The sequence below is a fragment of the Phyllobates terribilis genome, unplaced genomic scaffold (assembly GCF_046119375.1).
Source record: "Phyllobates terribilis strain yellow unplaced genomic scaffold, ASM4611937v1 Scaffold_7__3_contigs__length_470593459, whole genome shotgun sequence".
Lineage (NCBI taxonomy): Eukaryota > Metazoa > Chordata > Amphibia > Anura > Dendrobatidae > Phyllobates > Phyllobates terribilis.
The window spans coordinates 408071230-408090921 of record NW_027362767.1 but is presented as its reverse complement, the minus strand read 5'-3'; the positions used below and the strand labels follow the sequence as shown (position 1 = coordinate 408090921).

General features: G+C 44.4%; 1 protein-coding gene across 1 annotated transcript; it reads right to left on the bottom strand.

Moving 5' to 3' along the window:
- Positions 1-4781: 4781 nt before the first annotated feature.
- Positions 4782-19692, bottom strand: LOC141155077 (synaptosomal-associated protein 25-like). Its single transcript, XM_073641714.1, has 8 exons — positions 19532-19692; positions 15782-15884; positions 15512-15553; positions 13159-13207; positions 10810-10921; positions 10397-10522; positions 8116-8260; positions 4782-8035 (listed from the first exon to the last, which is right to left on the bottom strand). The coding sequence occupies exons 1-8, from the start codon at positions 19675-19677 to the stop codon at positions 7967-7969; spliced, it is 792 nt and encodes a 263-aa protein (XP_073497815.1). The 5' UTR covers positions 19678-19692; the 3' UTR covers positions 4782-7966.

Here is a 19692-nt window from a genome sequence, read left to right as displayed (position 1 = left end):
GATGTGTACCAGCCTGGAGCCCCGACACTGCGGAATAGCCGCCACCGGCTTTCGCTCAATATGCAAATGAGCGGCGCCATTTTAATTTTTTTTTTCACCTGCAGACTTACGTCATAGATGTTAGGTCTATTGGGAAAGTCCACATGCGGATCCGCAAGAGACATTGACATGCTGCAGTCTGGAAAGACGCACCATGCAAGGCTGGACTGGCCATCTGGCAATTCTGGCAAATGCCAGATGGGCTGGTGACAGCATCTCCTTCACTCCTGGGATGGACATGCAAACCTTCTCCTGGTGCCCCATTTTTTTATTTAGAGTCCTGCGCTGCACGGGGATTAACTCCATTGGTGACTTGACCTCCGCTTCTTCCTATCCACATTCAGTACATGAAGGAGGAAGGAGGGCACGACGCCAATGCAGCCAGTCAGCTTAAAGGGGTTGTCCGGTCTGAAATGAAAACTCTCCTCGCTTTTGGACAAATCCAGACATGCAGAGAAAGTGAGAGCTGCGTCTGCTTTTTCACCTCCTTCGGATGTCAGTTATGTCCAAAGGAAGTAAAGTGAAGAAGCCGCTGAATTGCTTCAGGGATCACCTGAAATGGCGTCGGCACCAGAGGGGAGTATAAGTGTTATTTTTTCAATCTGAGGAATAAAAATAATAGTGATTGAGAAGGGGTTGTCCGAGTAGTGGACAAACCCTTTAATCATCATTTATCATCATTCAATATGCAACAAAAAAAAGGGGCTAATGAAAATGTAAAAAAAAGGAGCAATACAGTCATGGGGGCAGCTTAGGGAGTTAGAGCAGCTGATAAGTTCCCTTTAATGGTACATTTAGGTGCAGTCAATGCACCTTGAAGCGGTAGTCCGAAGCAAATAATGATTTTCATCCTTAATTATTATTTATTGTAATATCATTTCTAATATGCTTTAATTAGAAAGTCTTTATCATTCCCTTTCTAATCTAACTGATTTAGTTATTTTTTTTATCTATTTCCTCTTTGAGACTTCCGTTGGAAAATCCCCATTGCATGCTGGGATAATCAAACGAGTCTCCTGATGACTGTGACGACTCAGGTCAGAGGGCGCAATGACGTCTTTCCAGCGCGCCCTCTGCTGAGCAGTCACAGTGCGGCAGAGAGCGGGAAGACGGCGACGCTGAGGAGTCCGGAGCAGCGGCAGTGAGGAGAGGTGCGTATTTGAATTTTTAATGTATGTAGGCATGGAGCGTTATATAGGGCCCATTATGTAGGGAGCATTATATGGGGTCCATTATTCTGTATGGAGCATTATAGGAGGTCCATTATTCTGTATGGAGCATTATATGAGGTCCATTATTCTGTATGGAGCATTATATGGGGTCCATTATTCTGTATGGAGCATTATATGAGGTCCATTATTCTGTATGGAGCATTATATGGGGCCCATTATTCTGTATGGAGCATTATATGGGGCTCATTATTTGTATGGAGCAATATATGGGGCCATAATACTGTACGGAGGACTATGTAGTAACATAGTAACATAGTTTTTTAATGTTGAAGGAAGACTAAGGCTATGTGCCCACGTTGCGGACCTGAAGCATATTTTTTACGCTTCTCTCTGGCGGGAAAATCGCATGCGGATATTACATGCGGTTTTCCCGCCAGGTAGAAGCGTTGGTGAGGCGTCTTTGCATGCATTTCCGCATGCGGGTTATCAAGCACTTCTCCAAGCATCACTTGGAAAAGTGCTTGACAACTTGTTCAGAATGGTAAAAAATAAACTTTATACTCACCTTCTGATGCATTCTCTGCCCCGTCCGGAGGCTTGAGCGGCTCACGCTGTTGTGTGCAGGACCTGCGGTGACGTCATTGAGTCATGTGGTGGGTCACATGACTCAATGACGTGGCAGGTCCTTCAGACAACAGCGCGACGGAGGGAAAACATCAGAAGGTAAGTATAAACTTTAATTTATTCTTTTTTTTACAGGTTCTTTGGTACCCAGGTCTGGATGAGAGTCTCCTCTCATCCAGACTTGGGTACCATCCGCACATTGATTCCGCTGCGCTTCCGCAAAATTAATGAACATGCTGCGGATTTTTGACCGCAGCATATACGCTGCGGAAAAATCCGCAGCATGGGCATTGACATTGCGGAATGCCATTGGGGACCATGGGGTGCGGATATACATGCGTTTTTCAAGCGTTTACGCTGCGGAAATTCCGCAGCATATACGCTTGAAAAACGCTACGTGGGCACACAGCCTTAGGCTAAGTGCCCACGATGCAGAAATGCTGCTGATTTATTCTGCATCTCCCTGGCAGGAAAAACGCATGCGGATTTTACATGCATTTTTCTTGCCAGGTAGAAGCGTTTGTCAAGCGTTTTTGCATGCATTTTCTCATGCGGATTATCAAGCGCTTTTCCAAACGATTTTAGCATCACTTGGAAAAGTGCTTGACAACTTGGTCACACTATATAAATCCATGCAACCGGCATATATAGTGTGACCAAGTTAATAGTTAAAAAAAAGAATAAAAATAGTAAAAAAAAAAACCATCATACTCACCTTCTCATGGCCCGCAGTCTTCTCTCCGGTGCGTCCAGTGTCTTGGTGTGACCTGTCACATGACTAAATGACGTCATGGAAGGTCCTTTTACACCATCGCGAGCCACCAGGGAGCCAGGACGCACAGTACCGGAGACCGCGGACCATCGGAAGGTGAGTATAATGTATATTTTTTATTTTAAATTCTTTTTTTAACAGGTACCATGGTACCTGGGTCTAGAGGAGAGTCTCCTCTTCTCCAGACCCGGATACCATCCGCACATTGAAACGCTTAATATCCGCATGTGCACATATAGTGATGCGGATATTAAGTGATTCATTGCAACTCAATGGTGGCAATTACGCTGCGTTTCCGCAAAAATAATGGACATGCTGCGGATTTTTCCGCAATGATAATCCACAGCGGAAATTTCCGCAGCATGTGCACAGCACATAAGGATTATCATTGGGGACCATGGGGCACATATTACCAAGCGTTTTTAAGCGTTTTCGCTGCGGAAATTCTGAGACAAAAACGCTTGAAAAACGCATAGTGGGCACACAGCCTAAGTCCATCTAGTTCAACCCATAGCCTAACATGTTGATTCAGAGGAAGGCAAAAAAAAAAAACATGTGGCAAACACTAAGATCCACATTGGGGAAAAAAATTCTTTCCTGACTCCATACGACAATCAGACTAGTTCCCTGGATCAACTATGTGGTGCCCATAATACTGTATGGAGGACTATGTGGGGCCCATAATACTGTATGGAGGACTATGTGGGCCCCATAATACTGTATGGAGGACTATGTGGGGCCAATAATACTGTATGGAGGACTATGTGGTGCCCATAACACTGTATTGAGGACTATGTGGGGCCCATAATACTGTATGGATGACTATGTGGTGCCCATAATACTGTATGGAGGACTATGTGGTGACCATAATACTGTATGGAGGACTATGTGGTGCCCATAATACTGTATGGAGGACTATGTGGTGCCCATAATACTGTATGAAGGACTATATTGTCCGGTCTGCACTGTGCGCTTCGAGGATTCGCCGGTTTTTGAGATGTTGTAGAATTTACAATAGATATCGTTCATGTAATGTAAGCAATAAGTGAAATCTTCGACATGATACTGTACCTATATTTCTCTGCGGTATCTGTGCATCATGAATCGTGGTATGTGTTAAAGGGGCCCACTGAGGCTCTTTCACTCAGGGCCCACGAAAACCTGGAGCCGGCCCTGATTAGATCGGTGATGGTCCAATTCTCGGCACCGCTGGCAATCAGTTTTTTTTGCAGGGGCCACGGCCTCCTCACCAATGTAATATTTATGGTGAGAGGCTTGAGGGTCCGGACACTCTTATAAAATCCCGATTATATTTGAAAACTGTATTAGATTTTCTTTGATTTCAAACAGACCCTTCAGCGAGAACTGAGCAAAAAGATTCCTTTTGCCCTGGTCCTCTGTGGCAGCCGGACCAGTACAGTCTTTACTTTTGCATCAGATATCCTGGACACCTTATAAACTTACCCCGTCACCACAATGTTAAGACATCGCATGGGGCTTAGTTACTGGGCTTCACAGGACATCATGGCATTGCAGGGTCTAAGTAAACACAAGAAGCGACCAGATCGCCGGCGGAGGGTGTTAGGTGCAGAAGTGACGGCTGCTCTAGTCCAGCTGCCATGGAGGACCAGGGCATCGGAAATTGTTTTGCTCAACCATTTCAGCAAATAAAAAATAAAAATGATAATTAAAAAAAGAAGATTGGATGAAGGGGGAGCAGTTGATGGGTCGTTCGTGACCAATCCAGCATAAAGAGTCGGCTCCCTTTTGTGAACATGCCCAGGAAGAGCCACTTGCAGTTTATTAATGGCTCTCACTTGGGGTAAAATGACCCCGTTTGGCTGCTGACGAGAAGGGATTCAGCCTCATCAGACCATAGTATGAACACATAATTAATAGGGATCCATTTGGAATCCTAAAAAAAAAAATGTCTCTTTTTGGTGAGAAGAGCCAAATGATCCAGATCACCAAAAAGAGCCGGACTTCCCAACAATAACTGACTGAGGCACAGCCAGCACACCGGGTCATAAGGCATGTAATAATATACAGCCATCAATATTACACATTACCGCACAATATATACTACAGGAGCGGTCTGGTTTCCTATTGCAAACAGAAGACGGAGGCGTCTCCACTGCAGGAACCTGGAAAGACAAAATATACACCTTCGAGGACGCCTTTGAAAGATTTTATTTTTATGTATACAGTAGATTGAGATAGAAATGGATACCATGTCGAAAATCATACAACATCAACACTTTACTTTTCAATAGAAAAACTATACAACAAACTCTGGTACTTGACCACTGTGATGCCATAAAAGTATGTGTACCCCCTGTCTCACATAAGAAAATCACATACACCCACAAGGCACAAGCAATAAAGTTTATAGTTCAGACTAGAACCAACATGGCAACGAGCCACAACATCAGGAATGACCTCAGGGTTTGGGCCAGGCAGAAGAAGACAAGCTAAAGGCACCAAGACTAGAGATCTGCGATTCACAGTAAGGATTAGAGGTGAGGGAATAGATTCATAACAAATCAAGTGTGTTACAAATTTTCTGTAAATTTCATATTTGCCAGAATATGAAATTTTTGGGATTTGATATGAAAGAATCTTAGAAATTGGCAAACAGCTGTCATTTTGATGGAGTCTTTTGAGGACCAGAAAGAATCCATGAAAAATGACACTTACTTGTGTTAGGCCTGCCGCCGCAGCTTACCTCCCAGTCCCCCTCCAGTTTTTGGATCTTCAGGTGCTGACTATATTGGTCACATGGACCATGGCAGACAAGGAAATCAAGGGCAAAGCAAGTCATTGACGAGCATTGTGCTCCAGGTGACTGCTTGAGGTCTAGTAAGCGCCAGAAGATCCAAAGATCGGAGGAAGAGAGCAGAGAACCAGGTGAGGACAGGTGTGTATAATCTTTTGTTATTTTTAATTACTCCCTCCCCTCCGTTTATTGGGGTCTGGAGAGACCTCCAAGCATAATAAATTTATTTTCGGGGCACTTTCGATTCAGGTCGAATCAAATCTTTTTTGGCCGATTCAAGCAAATCTGTCTGAAACTAATTCACAGGAGAAGATATGGACCACCTCTCGTATTTGTAAATCACGGTAGGTTTAATGGTGCTAGGAACCCACTGCATACCTGACCATTAACTACTGGACTATTATCCACTTTACCCAATTATTGTGCCAGGATAGTGTTAAAATGGGGCAAAGATGTTACTATAGAGAAGGAGAGATGTTTTAATGCACACGTGTCAAACTCTGGCCCGTGGGCCAAATCTGGCCCTCAGGGTGATTACAGTCATGGCCAAAAGTTTAGAGAATGACACCAAAATTATATTTTCACATGATCTGCTGGCCTCTGGTTTTTATTAGTGTTTGTCTGATGTTTATATCACATACAGAAATATAATTGCAATCATATCATGAGTACCAATAGGTTATATTGACAGTTAGAATGAGTTAATGCAGCAAGTCAATATTTGCAGTGTTGCCCCTTCTTCTTCAAGACCTCTGTAATTCTCCCTGGCATGCTCTCAATCAACTTTTGGACCAAATCCTGACTGATAGCAGTCCATTCTTCCATAATCAATGCTTGCATTTTGCCAGAATTTGTTGGTTTTTGTTTGTCCACCCGTCTCTTGATGATTGACCACACGTTCTCAATGGGATTAAGATCTGGGGAGTTTCCAGGCCATGGACCCAAAATCTCTATGTTTTGTTCCATGAGCCATTTAGTTATCACCTTTGCTTTATGGCAAGGTGCTCCATCATGCTGGAAAAGGCATTGTTGGGCGCCAAACTGCTCTTGGACGGTTGGGAGAAGTTGCTCTTGGAGGACATTCTGGTACCATTCTTTATTCATGGCTGTGTTTTTAGGCAAGACTGTGAGTGAGCCGATTCCCTTGGCTGAGAAGCAACCCCACACATGAATGGTTTCAGGATGCTTTACAGTTGGCATGAGACAAGACTGGTGGTAGCGCTCACCTCTTCTTCTCCGAATAAGCTGTTTTCCAGATGTCCCAAACAATCGAAAAGGGGATTCATCAGAGAAAATGACTTTGCCCCAGTCCTCAGCCATCCACTCCCTGTACCTTTTGCAGAATATCAGTCGGTCTCTGATGTTTTTTCTGGAGAGAAGTGGCTTCTTTGCTGCCCTCCTTGAAACCAGCCCTTGCTCAAAGAGTCTCCACCTCACAGTGTGTGCAGAAGCACTCACACCAGCCTGCTGCCATTCCTGAGCAAGCTCTGCACTGCTGGTAGTCCGATCCCGCAGCTGAAACAGTTTTAAGATACGGTCCTGGCGCTTGCTGGTCTTTCTTGGGTGCCCTGGAGCCTTTTTGACAACAATGGAAGCTCTCTCCTTGAAGTTCTTGATGATGAGATAGATTGTTGACTGAGGTGCAATCTTTGTAGCTGCGATACTCTTCCTTGTTAGGCCATTTTTGTGCAGTGCAATGATGGCTGCACGTGTTTCTTTAGAGATAACCATGGTTAACTAAAGAGAAACAATGATACCAAGAACCAGCCTCCTTTTAAAGTGTCCAGTGATGTCATTCTTACTTAATCATGACTGATTGATCGCCAGCCCTGTCCTCATCAACACCCACACCTGTGTTAATGGATCAATCACTAAAACGATGTTAGCTGCTCCTTTTAAGGCAGGACTGCAATGATGTTGAAATGTGTTTTGGGGGTTAAAGTTCATTTTCTGGGCAAATATTGACTTTGCAAGTACAGTAATTGCTGTTAAGCTAATCAATCTTTGACATTCAGGAGTATATGCAAATTGCCATTACAAAAAATGAAGCAGTAAACTTTGGAAAAATTACTATTTGTCTCATTCTCAATACTTTTGGCCATGACTGTATATTTGGCCCGCGACACCAGAACCACCACCCCTATGTGGGGCCATTATTCTGTATGGAGGACTATTTGGGGCTCATTATACTGTATGGAGGACTATGTGGGACCATTATTCTGTATGGAGGACTATGTGGGACCATTATTCTGTATGGAGGACTATGTGGGGCCCATTATACTGTATGGAGGACTATGTGGGGTCATTATTCTGTATGGAGGACTATTTGGGGCTCATTATACTGTATGGAGGACTATGTGGTGCCCATTATTTTGTATGGAGCCCATTATCCGCGGCTTTGTCCAAGTTTTTCATTTTGGCCCTCTGTGTGTTTTGAGTTTGACATCCCTATTTTAATGTAAGCTTCTACTTTCCCTAAATCCAAAGGTTTCCAACATTTCCAAGATGATTCTATAGGGTTGAGATATAACGACATTCCAGGATTCTCTAGCAGATGGTCCAACATAGAAGCCTCATAATATATCACACGTTCTTCAGAATCTTCTTAGCCTTAGTATTCGCATCCTGTATTCGATCTTGATTCACTGCAACCTGGAATAGAGATAACATTTTTTTTTTTAGAAGTGCCTAAAACTAAAAGCTTTTGATCCACCCACGTGTCTCCATCTCACCTTTTCCATGATTTTTTCAACTTGTCTGTTCTGTGTATCAATTTCATTACCAACATCCAGCGCCATGCTACGAAGATTGCCCAGAATGCTTCCAACTTGATTTAGGTTTTCCTCCATTTCATCTTCTCGAGAATCCCTTGTTATCCTACAGTAAAAAAGAAAAATCTAAGGATGAAAAAGTTTCTCCAGGAATAGAAAGAAAAAAAATTATAGTAAGGAAGCTCTGCTGCTGTGACCTAGAGATAACCTATACTGCCATGCTGTCTCTACTTCACAACAGCCCCTCAGCATTCAGAAAGCCATGGTGAACAGCAGTATGAGCAGTCACTTCTTATCTCAGCAATACTGGCATCTCAAGTTTTAGATCACATAGACAGGGTGGACAATAGTGTGAGCAGCCTCTTCTTACCCCAGCAATCCTGGCATCTCCAGTATTAGATCACATAGACAGGGTGGACAATAGTGTGAGCAGCCTCTTCTTACCTCAGCAATCCTGGCATCTCCAGTATTAGATCAGATAGTCAGGGTAGACAATAGTGTGAGCAGCCTCTTCCTACCTCAGAAATCCTGGCATCTCCAGTATTAGATAGACATGGTAAACAGCAGTGTGAGCAGCCTCTTCCTACCTCAGCAATCCTGGCATCTCTAGTATTAGATTAAATAGACAGGGTGGATAGCAGTGCGAGCTGCCTCTTCTAACCTAAGAACAGCTGGTATCTTCAGTATTCGATCAGATAGACAGGGTGGAAAGCAGTGTGAGCAGCTTCTTTTAACCTAAGGTCACCTGGTATCTCTAGTACTAGATCAGATAGACAGGGTGGACAGTTGCATGAGCAGCCTCTTCTTACCTCCTAGCAATAACCTATACTGTCCTGCTGTCTCCAGGTCACAACAGCCACTCAGCATTCAGAAAGCCATGGTGAACAGCAGTATGAGCAGTCTCTTCTTACCTCCGCAGAACTGGTATCTCCAGTATTAGCTCAAATAGACAGGGTGGACAGCAGTGTGAGCAGCCTCTTCTATCCTAAGGACACCTGGTATCTCCAGTATTCGATCAGATAGACAGAGTGGACAGCAGTGTGAGCAGCCTCTTCTTATCTCAGCAACCCTGGCATATCCAGTATTAGATCAGATAGACAGGATGGATGGCAGTGTGAGCAGCCTCTTTTTACCTCAGCACCCCTGGCATCTCCAGTATTAGATCAGATAGACAGGGTGGATGGCAGTGTGAGCAGCCTCTTCTTACCTCAGCACCCCTGGCATCTCCAGTATTAGATCAGATAGACAGGGTGGACAGCAATGTGAGCAGCCTCTTCTTACCTCAGCACTGCTGGTATCTCCAGTATTCGATCAGATAGACAGGGTGGACAGCAGTGTGAGCAGCCTCTTCTAGCCTAAGGACACCTGGTATCTCCAGTATTTGATCAGATAGACAAGGTGGACCGCAGTGTGAGCAGCCTCTTCTTACCTCAGCACTGCTGGCAGGAACCACAGCAGGAGAAATCAGACACTGACTGAGTTATTGTAGCCATGAATGTTTTTCTCTGAAATCCTGCAGCACTTGGGAAAAAACATACTTTGAAAAGTCAAGCAGAAACTATGTGCCTCAGATGACTAGTCTGAGGAAGGTGGCTTCTCCTTGCCCCGGTCCTGATGGCCAACAGGTTTTTCTAAAATGCTGCAGAGTTTCAGAGTAAAACTTACTGTATACGGCTGCAATAACACAGTCAGTTCTCCTGTCCATGGTTCAGGCAGCATTAATCCGTGGACAGATTCCATTTAAAGATCTTTCTTTTCTCTTTTCTTTGCTCTCTCCCTCATTAATGATTGAGGTGCCTTCTCATGGCTGTAAAGGTCTGTAGATCTCTTAATATGACCCACAACCATGAGATGGCGGAAGTAGAATAATTTTTGCCTAAGGCAAAGACTCTAAGCTGGAGACTTTACCTACAGGAAGTGTTCACCTAAGGTTCTTTGACATGAGATTGTGGGTTTTTGGGGTCTTCCACTGACAGAGGCCTGAAATACCTGAAGATTCAATTGTTGGACCAGGTTATATCACAATATTAAAGTGGACCATGAGGTTGTTCAGGAAAAACCCAATTGTAGATCACTTGGGAGTTAAAATTTATGACCTGGGTCCTCAGAATCATGAAGAGTCCATTGTATTAAATAGATGATAAATGAGTGAACATAGACTATTGGTGGCAGCGATGAACATAGACTATTGGTGGCAGCGAGCTTGAACAGAGATTGATAGAGAAGTATTCTCAAATGTTACCTCCGGATATAACTTCCGCTCATCATCATCCTTTCTCTTTCATCGGCAACGCGGGAAGGCTGAGCAGAGACAACGTCGTCGTTAGATTTACCCCAAGCAGCCCTGGACGTTGCACTGCTCGTCAACCTGAGGAATCAGAAACACAACCGGCTGGGACAATCATTAGCAATATTTTATCAATTTTTAACAACTTCTTTGTTATGGGATTAGTTATAACTCCAAAGGTGTCAGAGGTGTCTGACAGCGGCTTACCCCATCTTACCCATTCAGAATACATGCACGCTCAGCCAACCGAGTGTGCATGTGTGCATTGAGGATCAGGAGGAAATGTCTTTTGCTTTACATTGAATAACCAACTTTACAGAATCTGTTGCAGAATTTCAGCACCATGAGAAATGCGCAGAGGTACTTACCTGTCGCAGGAGCAGAGTCCGCAGCATTTACTCATATCCGTCAGGTTCTTTTCTGCTTCTCTCATATCCTGATTGATTTGGTTCAAACCTTTGTCAATCCGCTCCAGCTGCTCTGAATGCATAACATAAAAAGATAGAGTTAGACAACTGTCCTGGGGGGTTTGGAAGCGTATCCCGGGTTCATCTGTATCTGCATCTTTGGGACGCAGCTAAATGCAATAGTGGAGAAAGGAGCCATCAGCTCCCTGCTCCACCATCCAGCCTGTGAATGTCCTCTGGGCCGTCTGAGGCTCACTGCAGGAAGCGCAATCACATCCCTAGAAGATATCTGCTGTTCCAAGCTTCACACGCTGCAGGTCTATGCCACATACTGCGGGAGCGGGCAGAGGTGCAGAACTTCTCTATATTCCTGTAGGTCAAAATTGGTAGTTATTATTATTATTTATTATTATAGCGCCATTTATTCCATGGCGCTTTACGTGTGAAAAAAGGGGTATAATACAAGAACAATTACAATAATCTTTAACAAAAAGTGACGGCAACTGGTGCAGGATGAGCGAGGACCCTGCCCATGAGGGCTCACAGTCTACAAGGGATGGGTGAGGATACAGTAGGTGAGGGTAGAGCTGGTCGTGCAGCGGTATGGTGGAGCGAGGGTTACTGCAGGTTGTAGGCTTGTCGGAAGAGGAAGGTCTTCAGGTTCCTTTTGAAGGTTTCCACGGTAGGTGAGAGACTGATATGTTGGGGTAGAGAGTTCCAGAGTAGGGGGGATGCAAGGGAGAAATCTTGTATGCGATTATTGGAAGAGGAGGTAAGAGGGAAGTAGAGGAGATCTTGTGAGGATCGGAGGCTGCGTGCAGGTATGTACCGGTTATGCGTTAATATGTATGGAGGCCTTTAGAATTGGTCATATTGTTAGCCCCAGTCCAACTTATTACGAATGTCTACAGAATATGTAAGAAACATCGAATCTGGGACTTATTTGCCAAGCCCTGTTCCTTCTATTTTATTGGACCATCAGGACAGTTGGGGGGAACGGCAATGTTACAAAAAAAAATGGAGTCAGAACTTGACATAATGGATGTGGGGGCTAATAAATATCAGGCCATTTTGATCTAAATGGCTAAACCCACCACCATAATGGGGGTACATTTTGATCTATCTTTGCATTGGGCCAGCTATGTTACACAACTGGTATGTCATGACAATTTGGCATGTTAAAATAAGTTAGCAGGCTTATCTGCTTGACACCCATAGACTGAACTTCATGATCTCATTAAGTATTATGCCAAGAAACATATTCATCTCTGCTGCATCTATGTTTCAAATTGAACAGTAGGTGTAATCTATATTTTCACCACCAGATGTCACTGAAGGATCATTTATGTTATACTAGTAGGTGTAATCTATATTTTTAGAGTAACATGTTATACAAGTTGGTGTAATATATATTTTCACCACCAGGAGTCAATGTAGAGTAACATATTATACTAGTAGGTGTAATCAATGTTTTCACCACTGGAGGTCACTGTAAGGTAACATGTTTTATTAATGGCACGCCAGTATGAGGAGACTTAATCACCTTGCATTCTCCTCTGGGAAATTAAATATGCAAATTGTCTCTTCAGAGAGGACTTGAACTCTTGTGCCACCTATTGGAAACTAAATATGTGTGTCTGCAAATTGAGATTACTGGTTTGGCTTTTATCCTAAGTCATATTGCAAGGCTCGTTAAAGGGTCGATATTGACTTTTAGGATTGCTGCTTCCAATAGGTGGCGCTAGAGTTCAAGTCCTTTTCCTCTTTGAATATTTATTTGCTTTGCATATTAAATTTCCCAGGGGAGCATGCAAGGCGTTTAAGTCTCCTCCTACTGGCGTGTCACTCTCCACAAGGAGAAAACATACCCCTTATATATAAAGAAAAAGTGGGAAAAGTCTCCAATAAAAATTAATTCTCAGTTTATTTGTGCAAAATATTAAAATATATAAAGGTCCATGATAGCAGAGATTGGTGTACTCAATATTGTCACCACCAGAGGTCATTGCAGAATAACATATTAAACTTGTAGGTGTAATCATTGTTTTCACCACCAGAGGTCATTGCAGAATAACATATTATACTAGTAGGTGTAATCATTGTTTTCACCACTGGAGGTCACTGTAGGATAACATGTTTTGCCAGCTGACACTTGTGCAGGAACTTTGGGAAAACTTTGGTTGTTACTTTTCTGTGTTCCTCAATGTTGGAAGTTATAGAAGAGCAAGAGATTGTGATGGAAAAGAGAGTGAGGAGGTTTATAAGACACTGAGTAAATGAAAATTAACTATTGACTGTAGTCAGTCTTACCTCCTTGCTCATCCAGCATCACCAGAGTCCTTATTCCAGCATCCTTACTCTGTCCCATAATGGAATGATGGGTAAAGAAAAATATATAAAGGTTACTAGTTTACCTCTATAACTTTTTAAATGGAGTTACTTTTATAGTTATGGATCCATTGAGAACAATGGGACGAGGAAAAATTTGATTAACAGCTTTTCTGAATTATTAGACTTTCTTAGAAAATGTTCATAAATAAAACCCAAAATACCAAAAAGGTGTTTTTATTTCAATGGAGCTGAGCTGCAGTACCCAAGTACGGCCACTACACAAATATGGAGCTGTGGTGTGGCGATTCCATATACTGTGTGCAGGACATTTTGGGGACAGGCTTTCTAATGCCCTGACATGGAGGCGCTCACTACCTGCGCCAAAATCCTTTGTAGGTAGAGACAGGCAGCAGCACTATGTGTACCTAAAATCATTTACAAGGAGCGTCAGCAAGAAGTATATCTGTGAGAGATACAAGGAAGTAGCACTATCTGTTCCTACATCATGGACAAAAATATGGAAGCAGTGCTATTTGTACTAAATCAATTACAAGAAGAGATAGGACAGCAATATTACCTTTGCCTACATCATTTACAAGGCTAGACTAGGAGATAGTACTATCTGTACTCACATATTTTACAGGAGAAAAACAGGGAGGCAGTACTAAATGTGAGAGTGATGGGGAGGCAGCACTTCGTGTACCTACATCATTTACAGGATGAGACAAGGAAGCAGCACAACCTCTAACTACATCAATAAAGGGATACACAGGGAAGCAGCACTATCTGTGAGAGAGACAGGGAGGCAGCACTATCTGTGAGAGAGACAGGGAGGCAACACAACCTGTACCTACATAAATTAGAGGGAGAGACAGGGAGGCAGCACTATCTGTACCTACATCATTTACAGGGAGAGACAGGGAGGCAGCACTATCTGTACCTATATCATTTACAGGGAGAGACAGGGAGGCAGCACTATCTGTACCTACATCATTTACAGGGAAAGACAGGGAGCACTATCTGTACCTACATTATTTACAGGGAAAGACAGGGAGGCAGCACTATCTGTACCTACTTCATTGACAGGGAGGCAGCAATATCTGTGCCTACATTATTTACAGGGAAAGACAGGGAGGCAGCACTATCTGTACTGACATCATTTACAGGGAGACACGGTGAGGCAGCACTATCTGTACCTACATCATTTACAGGGAAAGACAGGGAGGCAGCACTATCTGTACCTACATAATTTACAGGGAGACACGGTGAGGCAGCAGTATCTGTACCTACATCATTTACAGAGAGAGATGGTGATGCAGCACTATCTGTACCTACATTATTTACATGGAGAGACAGGGAGGCAGCACTATCTGTACCTACTGTACATCATTTACAGGGTTAGACAGGGAGGCAGCAATATCTGTACCTACATTATTTACAGGGAAAGAAAGGGAGGCAGCACTATCTGTACCTACATCATTTACAGGGAGACACGGTGAGGCGGCACTATCTGCAACTACATCATTTACAGGGGGCAGCGCTATCTGTACCTATATCATTTTTACAGAGAGAGATGGTGAGGCAGCACTATCTGTACCTACATCATTTACAGGGAGAGACAGGGAGGCGGCACTATCTGTACCTACATTATTCACAAGGAAAGACAGGGAGGCAGCACTATCTGTACCTACATCATTTACAGGGAGAGACGGGGAGGCAGCACTATCTGTACCTACATCATTTACAAGGAGAGACAGGGAGGCAGCACTATCTGTACCTACATCATTTACAGAGAGAGACAGGGAGGCAGCACTATCTGTACCTACATTATTTACAGGGAGAGACAGGGAGGCAGCACTATCTGTACCTACATCATTTACAGGGAGAGACAGGTAGGCAGCACTATCTGTACCTACATTATTTACCTCCTACATATTTTACAGGGAGAGACAGGTAGGCAGCACTATCTGTACCTACATTATTTACCTCCTACATATTTTACAGGGAGAGACAGGGAGGCAGCACTATCTGTACCTACATCATTTACAGGGAGAGACAGGGAGGCAGGACTATCTGTACCTACATCATTTACAAGGAGACAGGGAGGCAGCACTATCTGTACCTACATCATTTACAGGGAGAGACAGGGAGGCAGCACTATCTGTACCTACATCATTTACAGGGAGAGACAGGGAGGCAGCACTATCTGTACATACTCTATATACACAATGTTATTACTATTTTAAGAATTTTAGAAAAATAAAGTGACCACAAACAAATGAACAGAAATAACATAAATGTGGCATAAAATGTTTGTCTTTCGATCTCTCACCTCTTCCACCATTTGCACCATACGACGGGTAATGTCCAGAGACTACAAGAGAGTAGAAAAGTGATAACACAGTGACCTGCTCAGTGGATCTCCAGCAGATCCCAAGATCATGTTAGTCCTGACCAGAGATGACCATGAATACAGACACTTTCCAGGGAGACACCTTGGACCCAGCTCCCCCCATTACCCCGTGTCGTCATCTGGAGACCGTCCTGGGGGCCAGCTCGTCCTTACAGACAGAGCAATAGGTGTGATCTGTGATCCGCTCACCTCTTCCGTCACCTGGTCCACGCGCCTCTTCAGCTGTAAATCATTATCACATCGGCCCTTATTCTCCATCTTATGGGTTCGCAGTCTGGAGAGGTGCGGATCACTACAGACAAGGACAGGTATAACACATTCATGGTTCCTTAGTATCAATGACATCATGATCAGGTCATCTACATTTAAGGATATAGATTTTTAACTTTTGAAAAATCTCCCTTTGTTGAGGTGGAGGGTAACTTAAAGTTGGTATCCAGAAAAAGAAAAAAAAACAGTTTTCTTTTTGATAGAAAGAGCTCCACTCCTGACCACAGGTGGAGTCTGGTATTGCAGCTGAACCTTAATAATTTGACTTGGGATGAGCTGCAATCCCATACTCAACTAATGGACGGGAGAGGTTGTGTTTAGGGGAAGAAAACGTGTTTTTTGTCGTTTTTTTCTTATACTGTAAAGTAAACTTTCCTAGCACCTGAAATTCTTCTGAGCCATTCATAAGTGTAGCATAGCGGTCATGTAAAAGGAAGCAGGGGACCCCTGTAATGTTAGGATAAATAGAGATAGGGGACAGCATATAATGTAATGAACAGAGGAGCGCCAATTAGGCACAAGAGGTAAAGGGGCAGCAACAAACTAGGCAGATAGAGAAGTGAGCAGACCTGGAGAAGAAGTATGGAAGGTGAGGAAGAAGCCCCGGACCAAGAGAGCAGAAGAGAAAAGAACAGCACTAGACTACAAGGATGCTAGAGAATGGAGTATCTTGACTGGGAAGAAAGTCAATAAGGCAGCAGCACTGCACTAAGGGGATAGTTGAGAAGGGGACAGCACTGTACTAGGAGGATAGTAGAGAAGGGGACAGCACTGTATTAGGAGGATAGTAGAGAAGGGGACAGCACTGTAATAGGGGGATAGTAGAGAAGGGGACAGCACTGTACTAGGAGGATAGTAGAGAAGGAGACAGCACTGTACTAGGAGGATAGTAGAGAAGGGGACAGCACTGTACTAGGAGGATAGTAGAGAAGGGGACAGCACTGTATTAGGAGGATAGTAGAGAAGGGGACAGCACTGTAATAGGGGGATAGTAGAGAAGGGGACAGCACTGTACTAGGAGGATAGTAGAGAAGGGGACAGCACTGTACTAGGAGGATAGCAGAGAAGGGGACAGCACTGTAATAGGAGGATAGCAGAGAAGGGGACAGCACTGTATTAGGAGGATAGTAGAGAAGGGGGCAGCACTGTACTAGGAGGATAGTAGAGAAGGGGACAGCACTGTACTAGGAGGATAGTAGAGAAGGGGACAGCACTGTACTAGGAGGATAGTAGAGAAGGGGACAGCACTGTACTAGGAGGATAGCAGAGATGGGGACAGCACTGTATTAGGAGGATAGTAGAGAAGGGGGCAGCACTGTAATAGGGGGATAGTAGAGAAGAGGACAGCACTGTACTAGGAGGATAGTAGAGAAGGAGACAGCACTGTACTAGGAGGATAGTAGAGAAGGGGACAGCACTGTACTGGGAGGATAGTAGAGAAGGGACAGCACTGTACTAGGAGGATAGTAGAGAAGGGACAGCACTGTACTAGGAGGATAGTAGAGAAGGGACAGCACTGTACTAGGAGGATAGTAGAGAAGGGGACAGCACTGTACTAGGAGGATAGCAGAGAAGGGGACAGCACTGTAATAGGAGGATAGCAGAGAAGGGGACAGCACTGTATTAGGAGGATAGTAGAGAAGGGGGCAGCACTGTACTAGGAGGATAGTAGAGAAGGGGACAGCACTGTACTAGGAGGATAGTAGAGAAGGGGACAGCACTGTACTAGGAGGATAGCAGAGAAGGGGACAGCACTGTACTAGGAGGATAGCAGAGAAGGGGACAGCACTGTACTAGGAGGATAGCAGAGAAGGGGACAGCACTGTAATAGGAGGATAGCAGAGAAGGGGACAGCACTGTATTAGGAGGATAATAGAGAAAGGGACAGCAATGTACTAGGAGGATAGTAGAGAAGGGGACAATACTGTACTAGGAGGATAGTAGAGAAGGGGACAGCAATGTACTAGGAGGATAGTAGAAAAGGGGACAGAAATGCATTAGGAGGATAGTAGAGAAGGTGATAACACTACAAGTAGGATAGTAGGGAAGGGGACAGCACTGTACTAGGAGGATAGTAGAGAAGGGGACAGCACTGTACTAGGAGGATAGCAGAGAAGGTGACAGCACTGTAATAGGAGGATAGCAGAGAAGGGGACAGCACTGTATTAGGAGGATAATAGAGAAGGGGACAGCAATTTACTAGGAGGATAGTAGAGAAGGGGACAATACTGTACTAGGAGGATAGTAGAGAAGGGGACAGCAATGTACTAGGAGGATAGTAGAAAAGGGGACAGCACTGTACTAGGAGGATAGTAGAGAAGGGGACAGCACTGTACTAGGAGGATAGCAGAGAAGGGGACAGCACTGTACTAGGAGGATAGCAGAGAAGGGGACAGCACTGTAATAGGAGGATAGCAGAGAAGGGGACAGCACTGTATTAGGAGGATAGTAGAGAAGGGGACAGCACTGTACTAGGAGGATAGCAGAGAAGGGGACAGCACTGTACTAGGAGGATAGCAGAGAAGGGGACAGCACTGTACTAGGAGGATAGCAGAGAAGGGGACAGCACTGTACTAGGAGGATAGTAGAGAAGGGGACAGCACTGTACTAGGAGGATAGTAGAGAAGGGGACAGCACTGTACTAGGAGGATAGTAGAGAAGGGGACAGCACTGTACTAGGAGGATAGCAGAGAAGGGGACAGCACTGTACTAGGAGGATAGCAGAGAAGGGGACAGCACTGTACTAGGAGGATAGTAAATAAGGGGAGAGCAATGTGTTAGGAGGATAGTAGAAGAGGGGACAGAAATTCACTAGGAGGATAGTAGAGAAGGGGACAGCAATGTACTAGGGGGATAGCAGAGAAGGGGGCAGCACAACACTGTACTAGGAGGATAGTAGAGAAGAGGACAACAGTGTTCTAGAGGGATAGTAGAGAAGGGGAAAGCACTGTACTAGGAGGATAGTAGAGAAGGGGACAGCAGTGTTCTAGGGGGATAGTAGAGAAGGGGACAGCACTGTACTAGGAGGATAGTAGAGAAGGGGACAGCACTGTACTAGGAGGATAGTAGAGAAGGGGACAATACTGTACTAGGAGGATAGTAGAAATGGGGACAGCAAATGAGAATAATGAAGCGAGCAGCTCCGGATGCAGGGTGGGTGGGCAGCTGGAGGGATGGTTGGTGCCAACCATTCATTTTGGCTACAGGAATATTGTGGTGAACGTCAAAAAAAATCATCCCAGGAATAAGGGTCTGTAAGGACTGAAGAGAACAGCATGGTAGTTAGGAGGGAGATGTAAATCCATGGAGGGACAGACTAAGGTGGCGAGGAAAGCCAGCGAATGAGTTATTGTTGGGGAGGTGGATAATGGGGAGCGGGGCACTGGGCTACCAGTTGCCAACAAGGAGAATGAGCAACAGTTGAATGGGAAAATTATTCATAAAGGGGTCAGGGGCTACACAGAAACGGGATGGTAAGAGGACAGCGAAATCCACCATTGGAGGTACATAGAAGTACACAGAGCACACAGTGACATCATGATGTGACATCATGACACAGTGATGACATAACGTATACCGTCACAACAGATATCCAGTAGTAACAACAATTTGGGACTTTTCCGTCTCGTGACAACATTTTGACATTGTGACGGAGGACAGACACCTCACCTGTGTCGCCAGCAGTGGTCGTCTGGCTGTGAGCACAGCGCGGCGCCCCGGTGGTTGTGGCGGCAGCTTCTATACGTTGTGATTGGCAACCACAGGAAACTTGCCAACCAATAATTCCCACCCTGTAGAACGCAGCTGGCTACCATGACGACGTCTTAGTA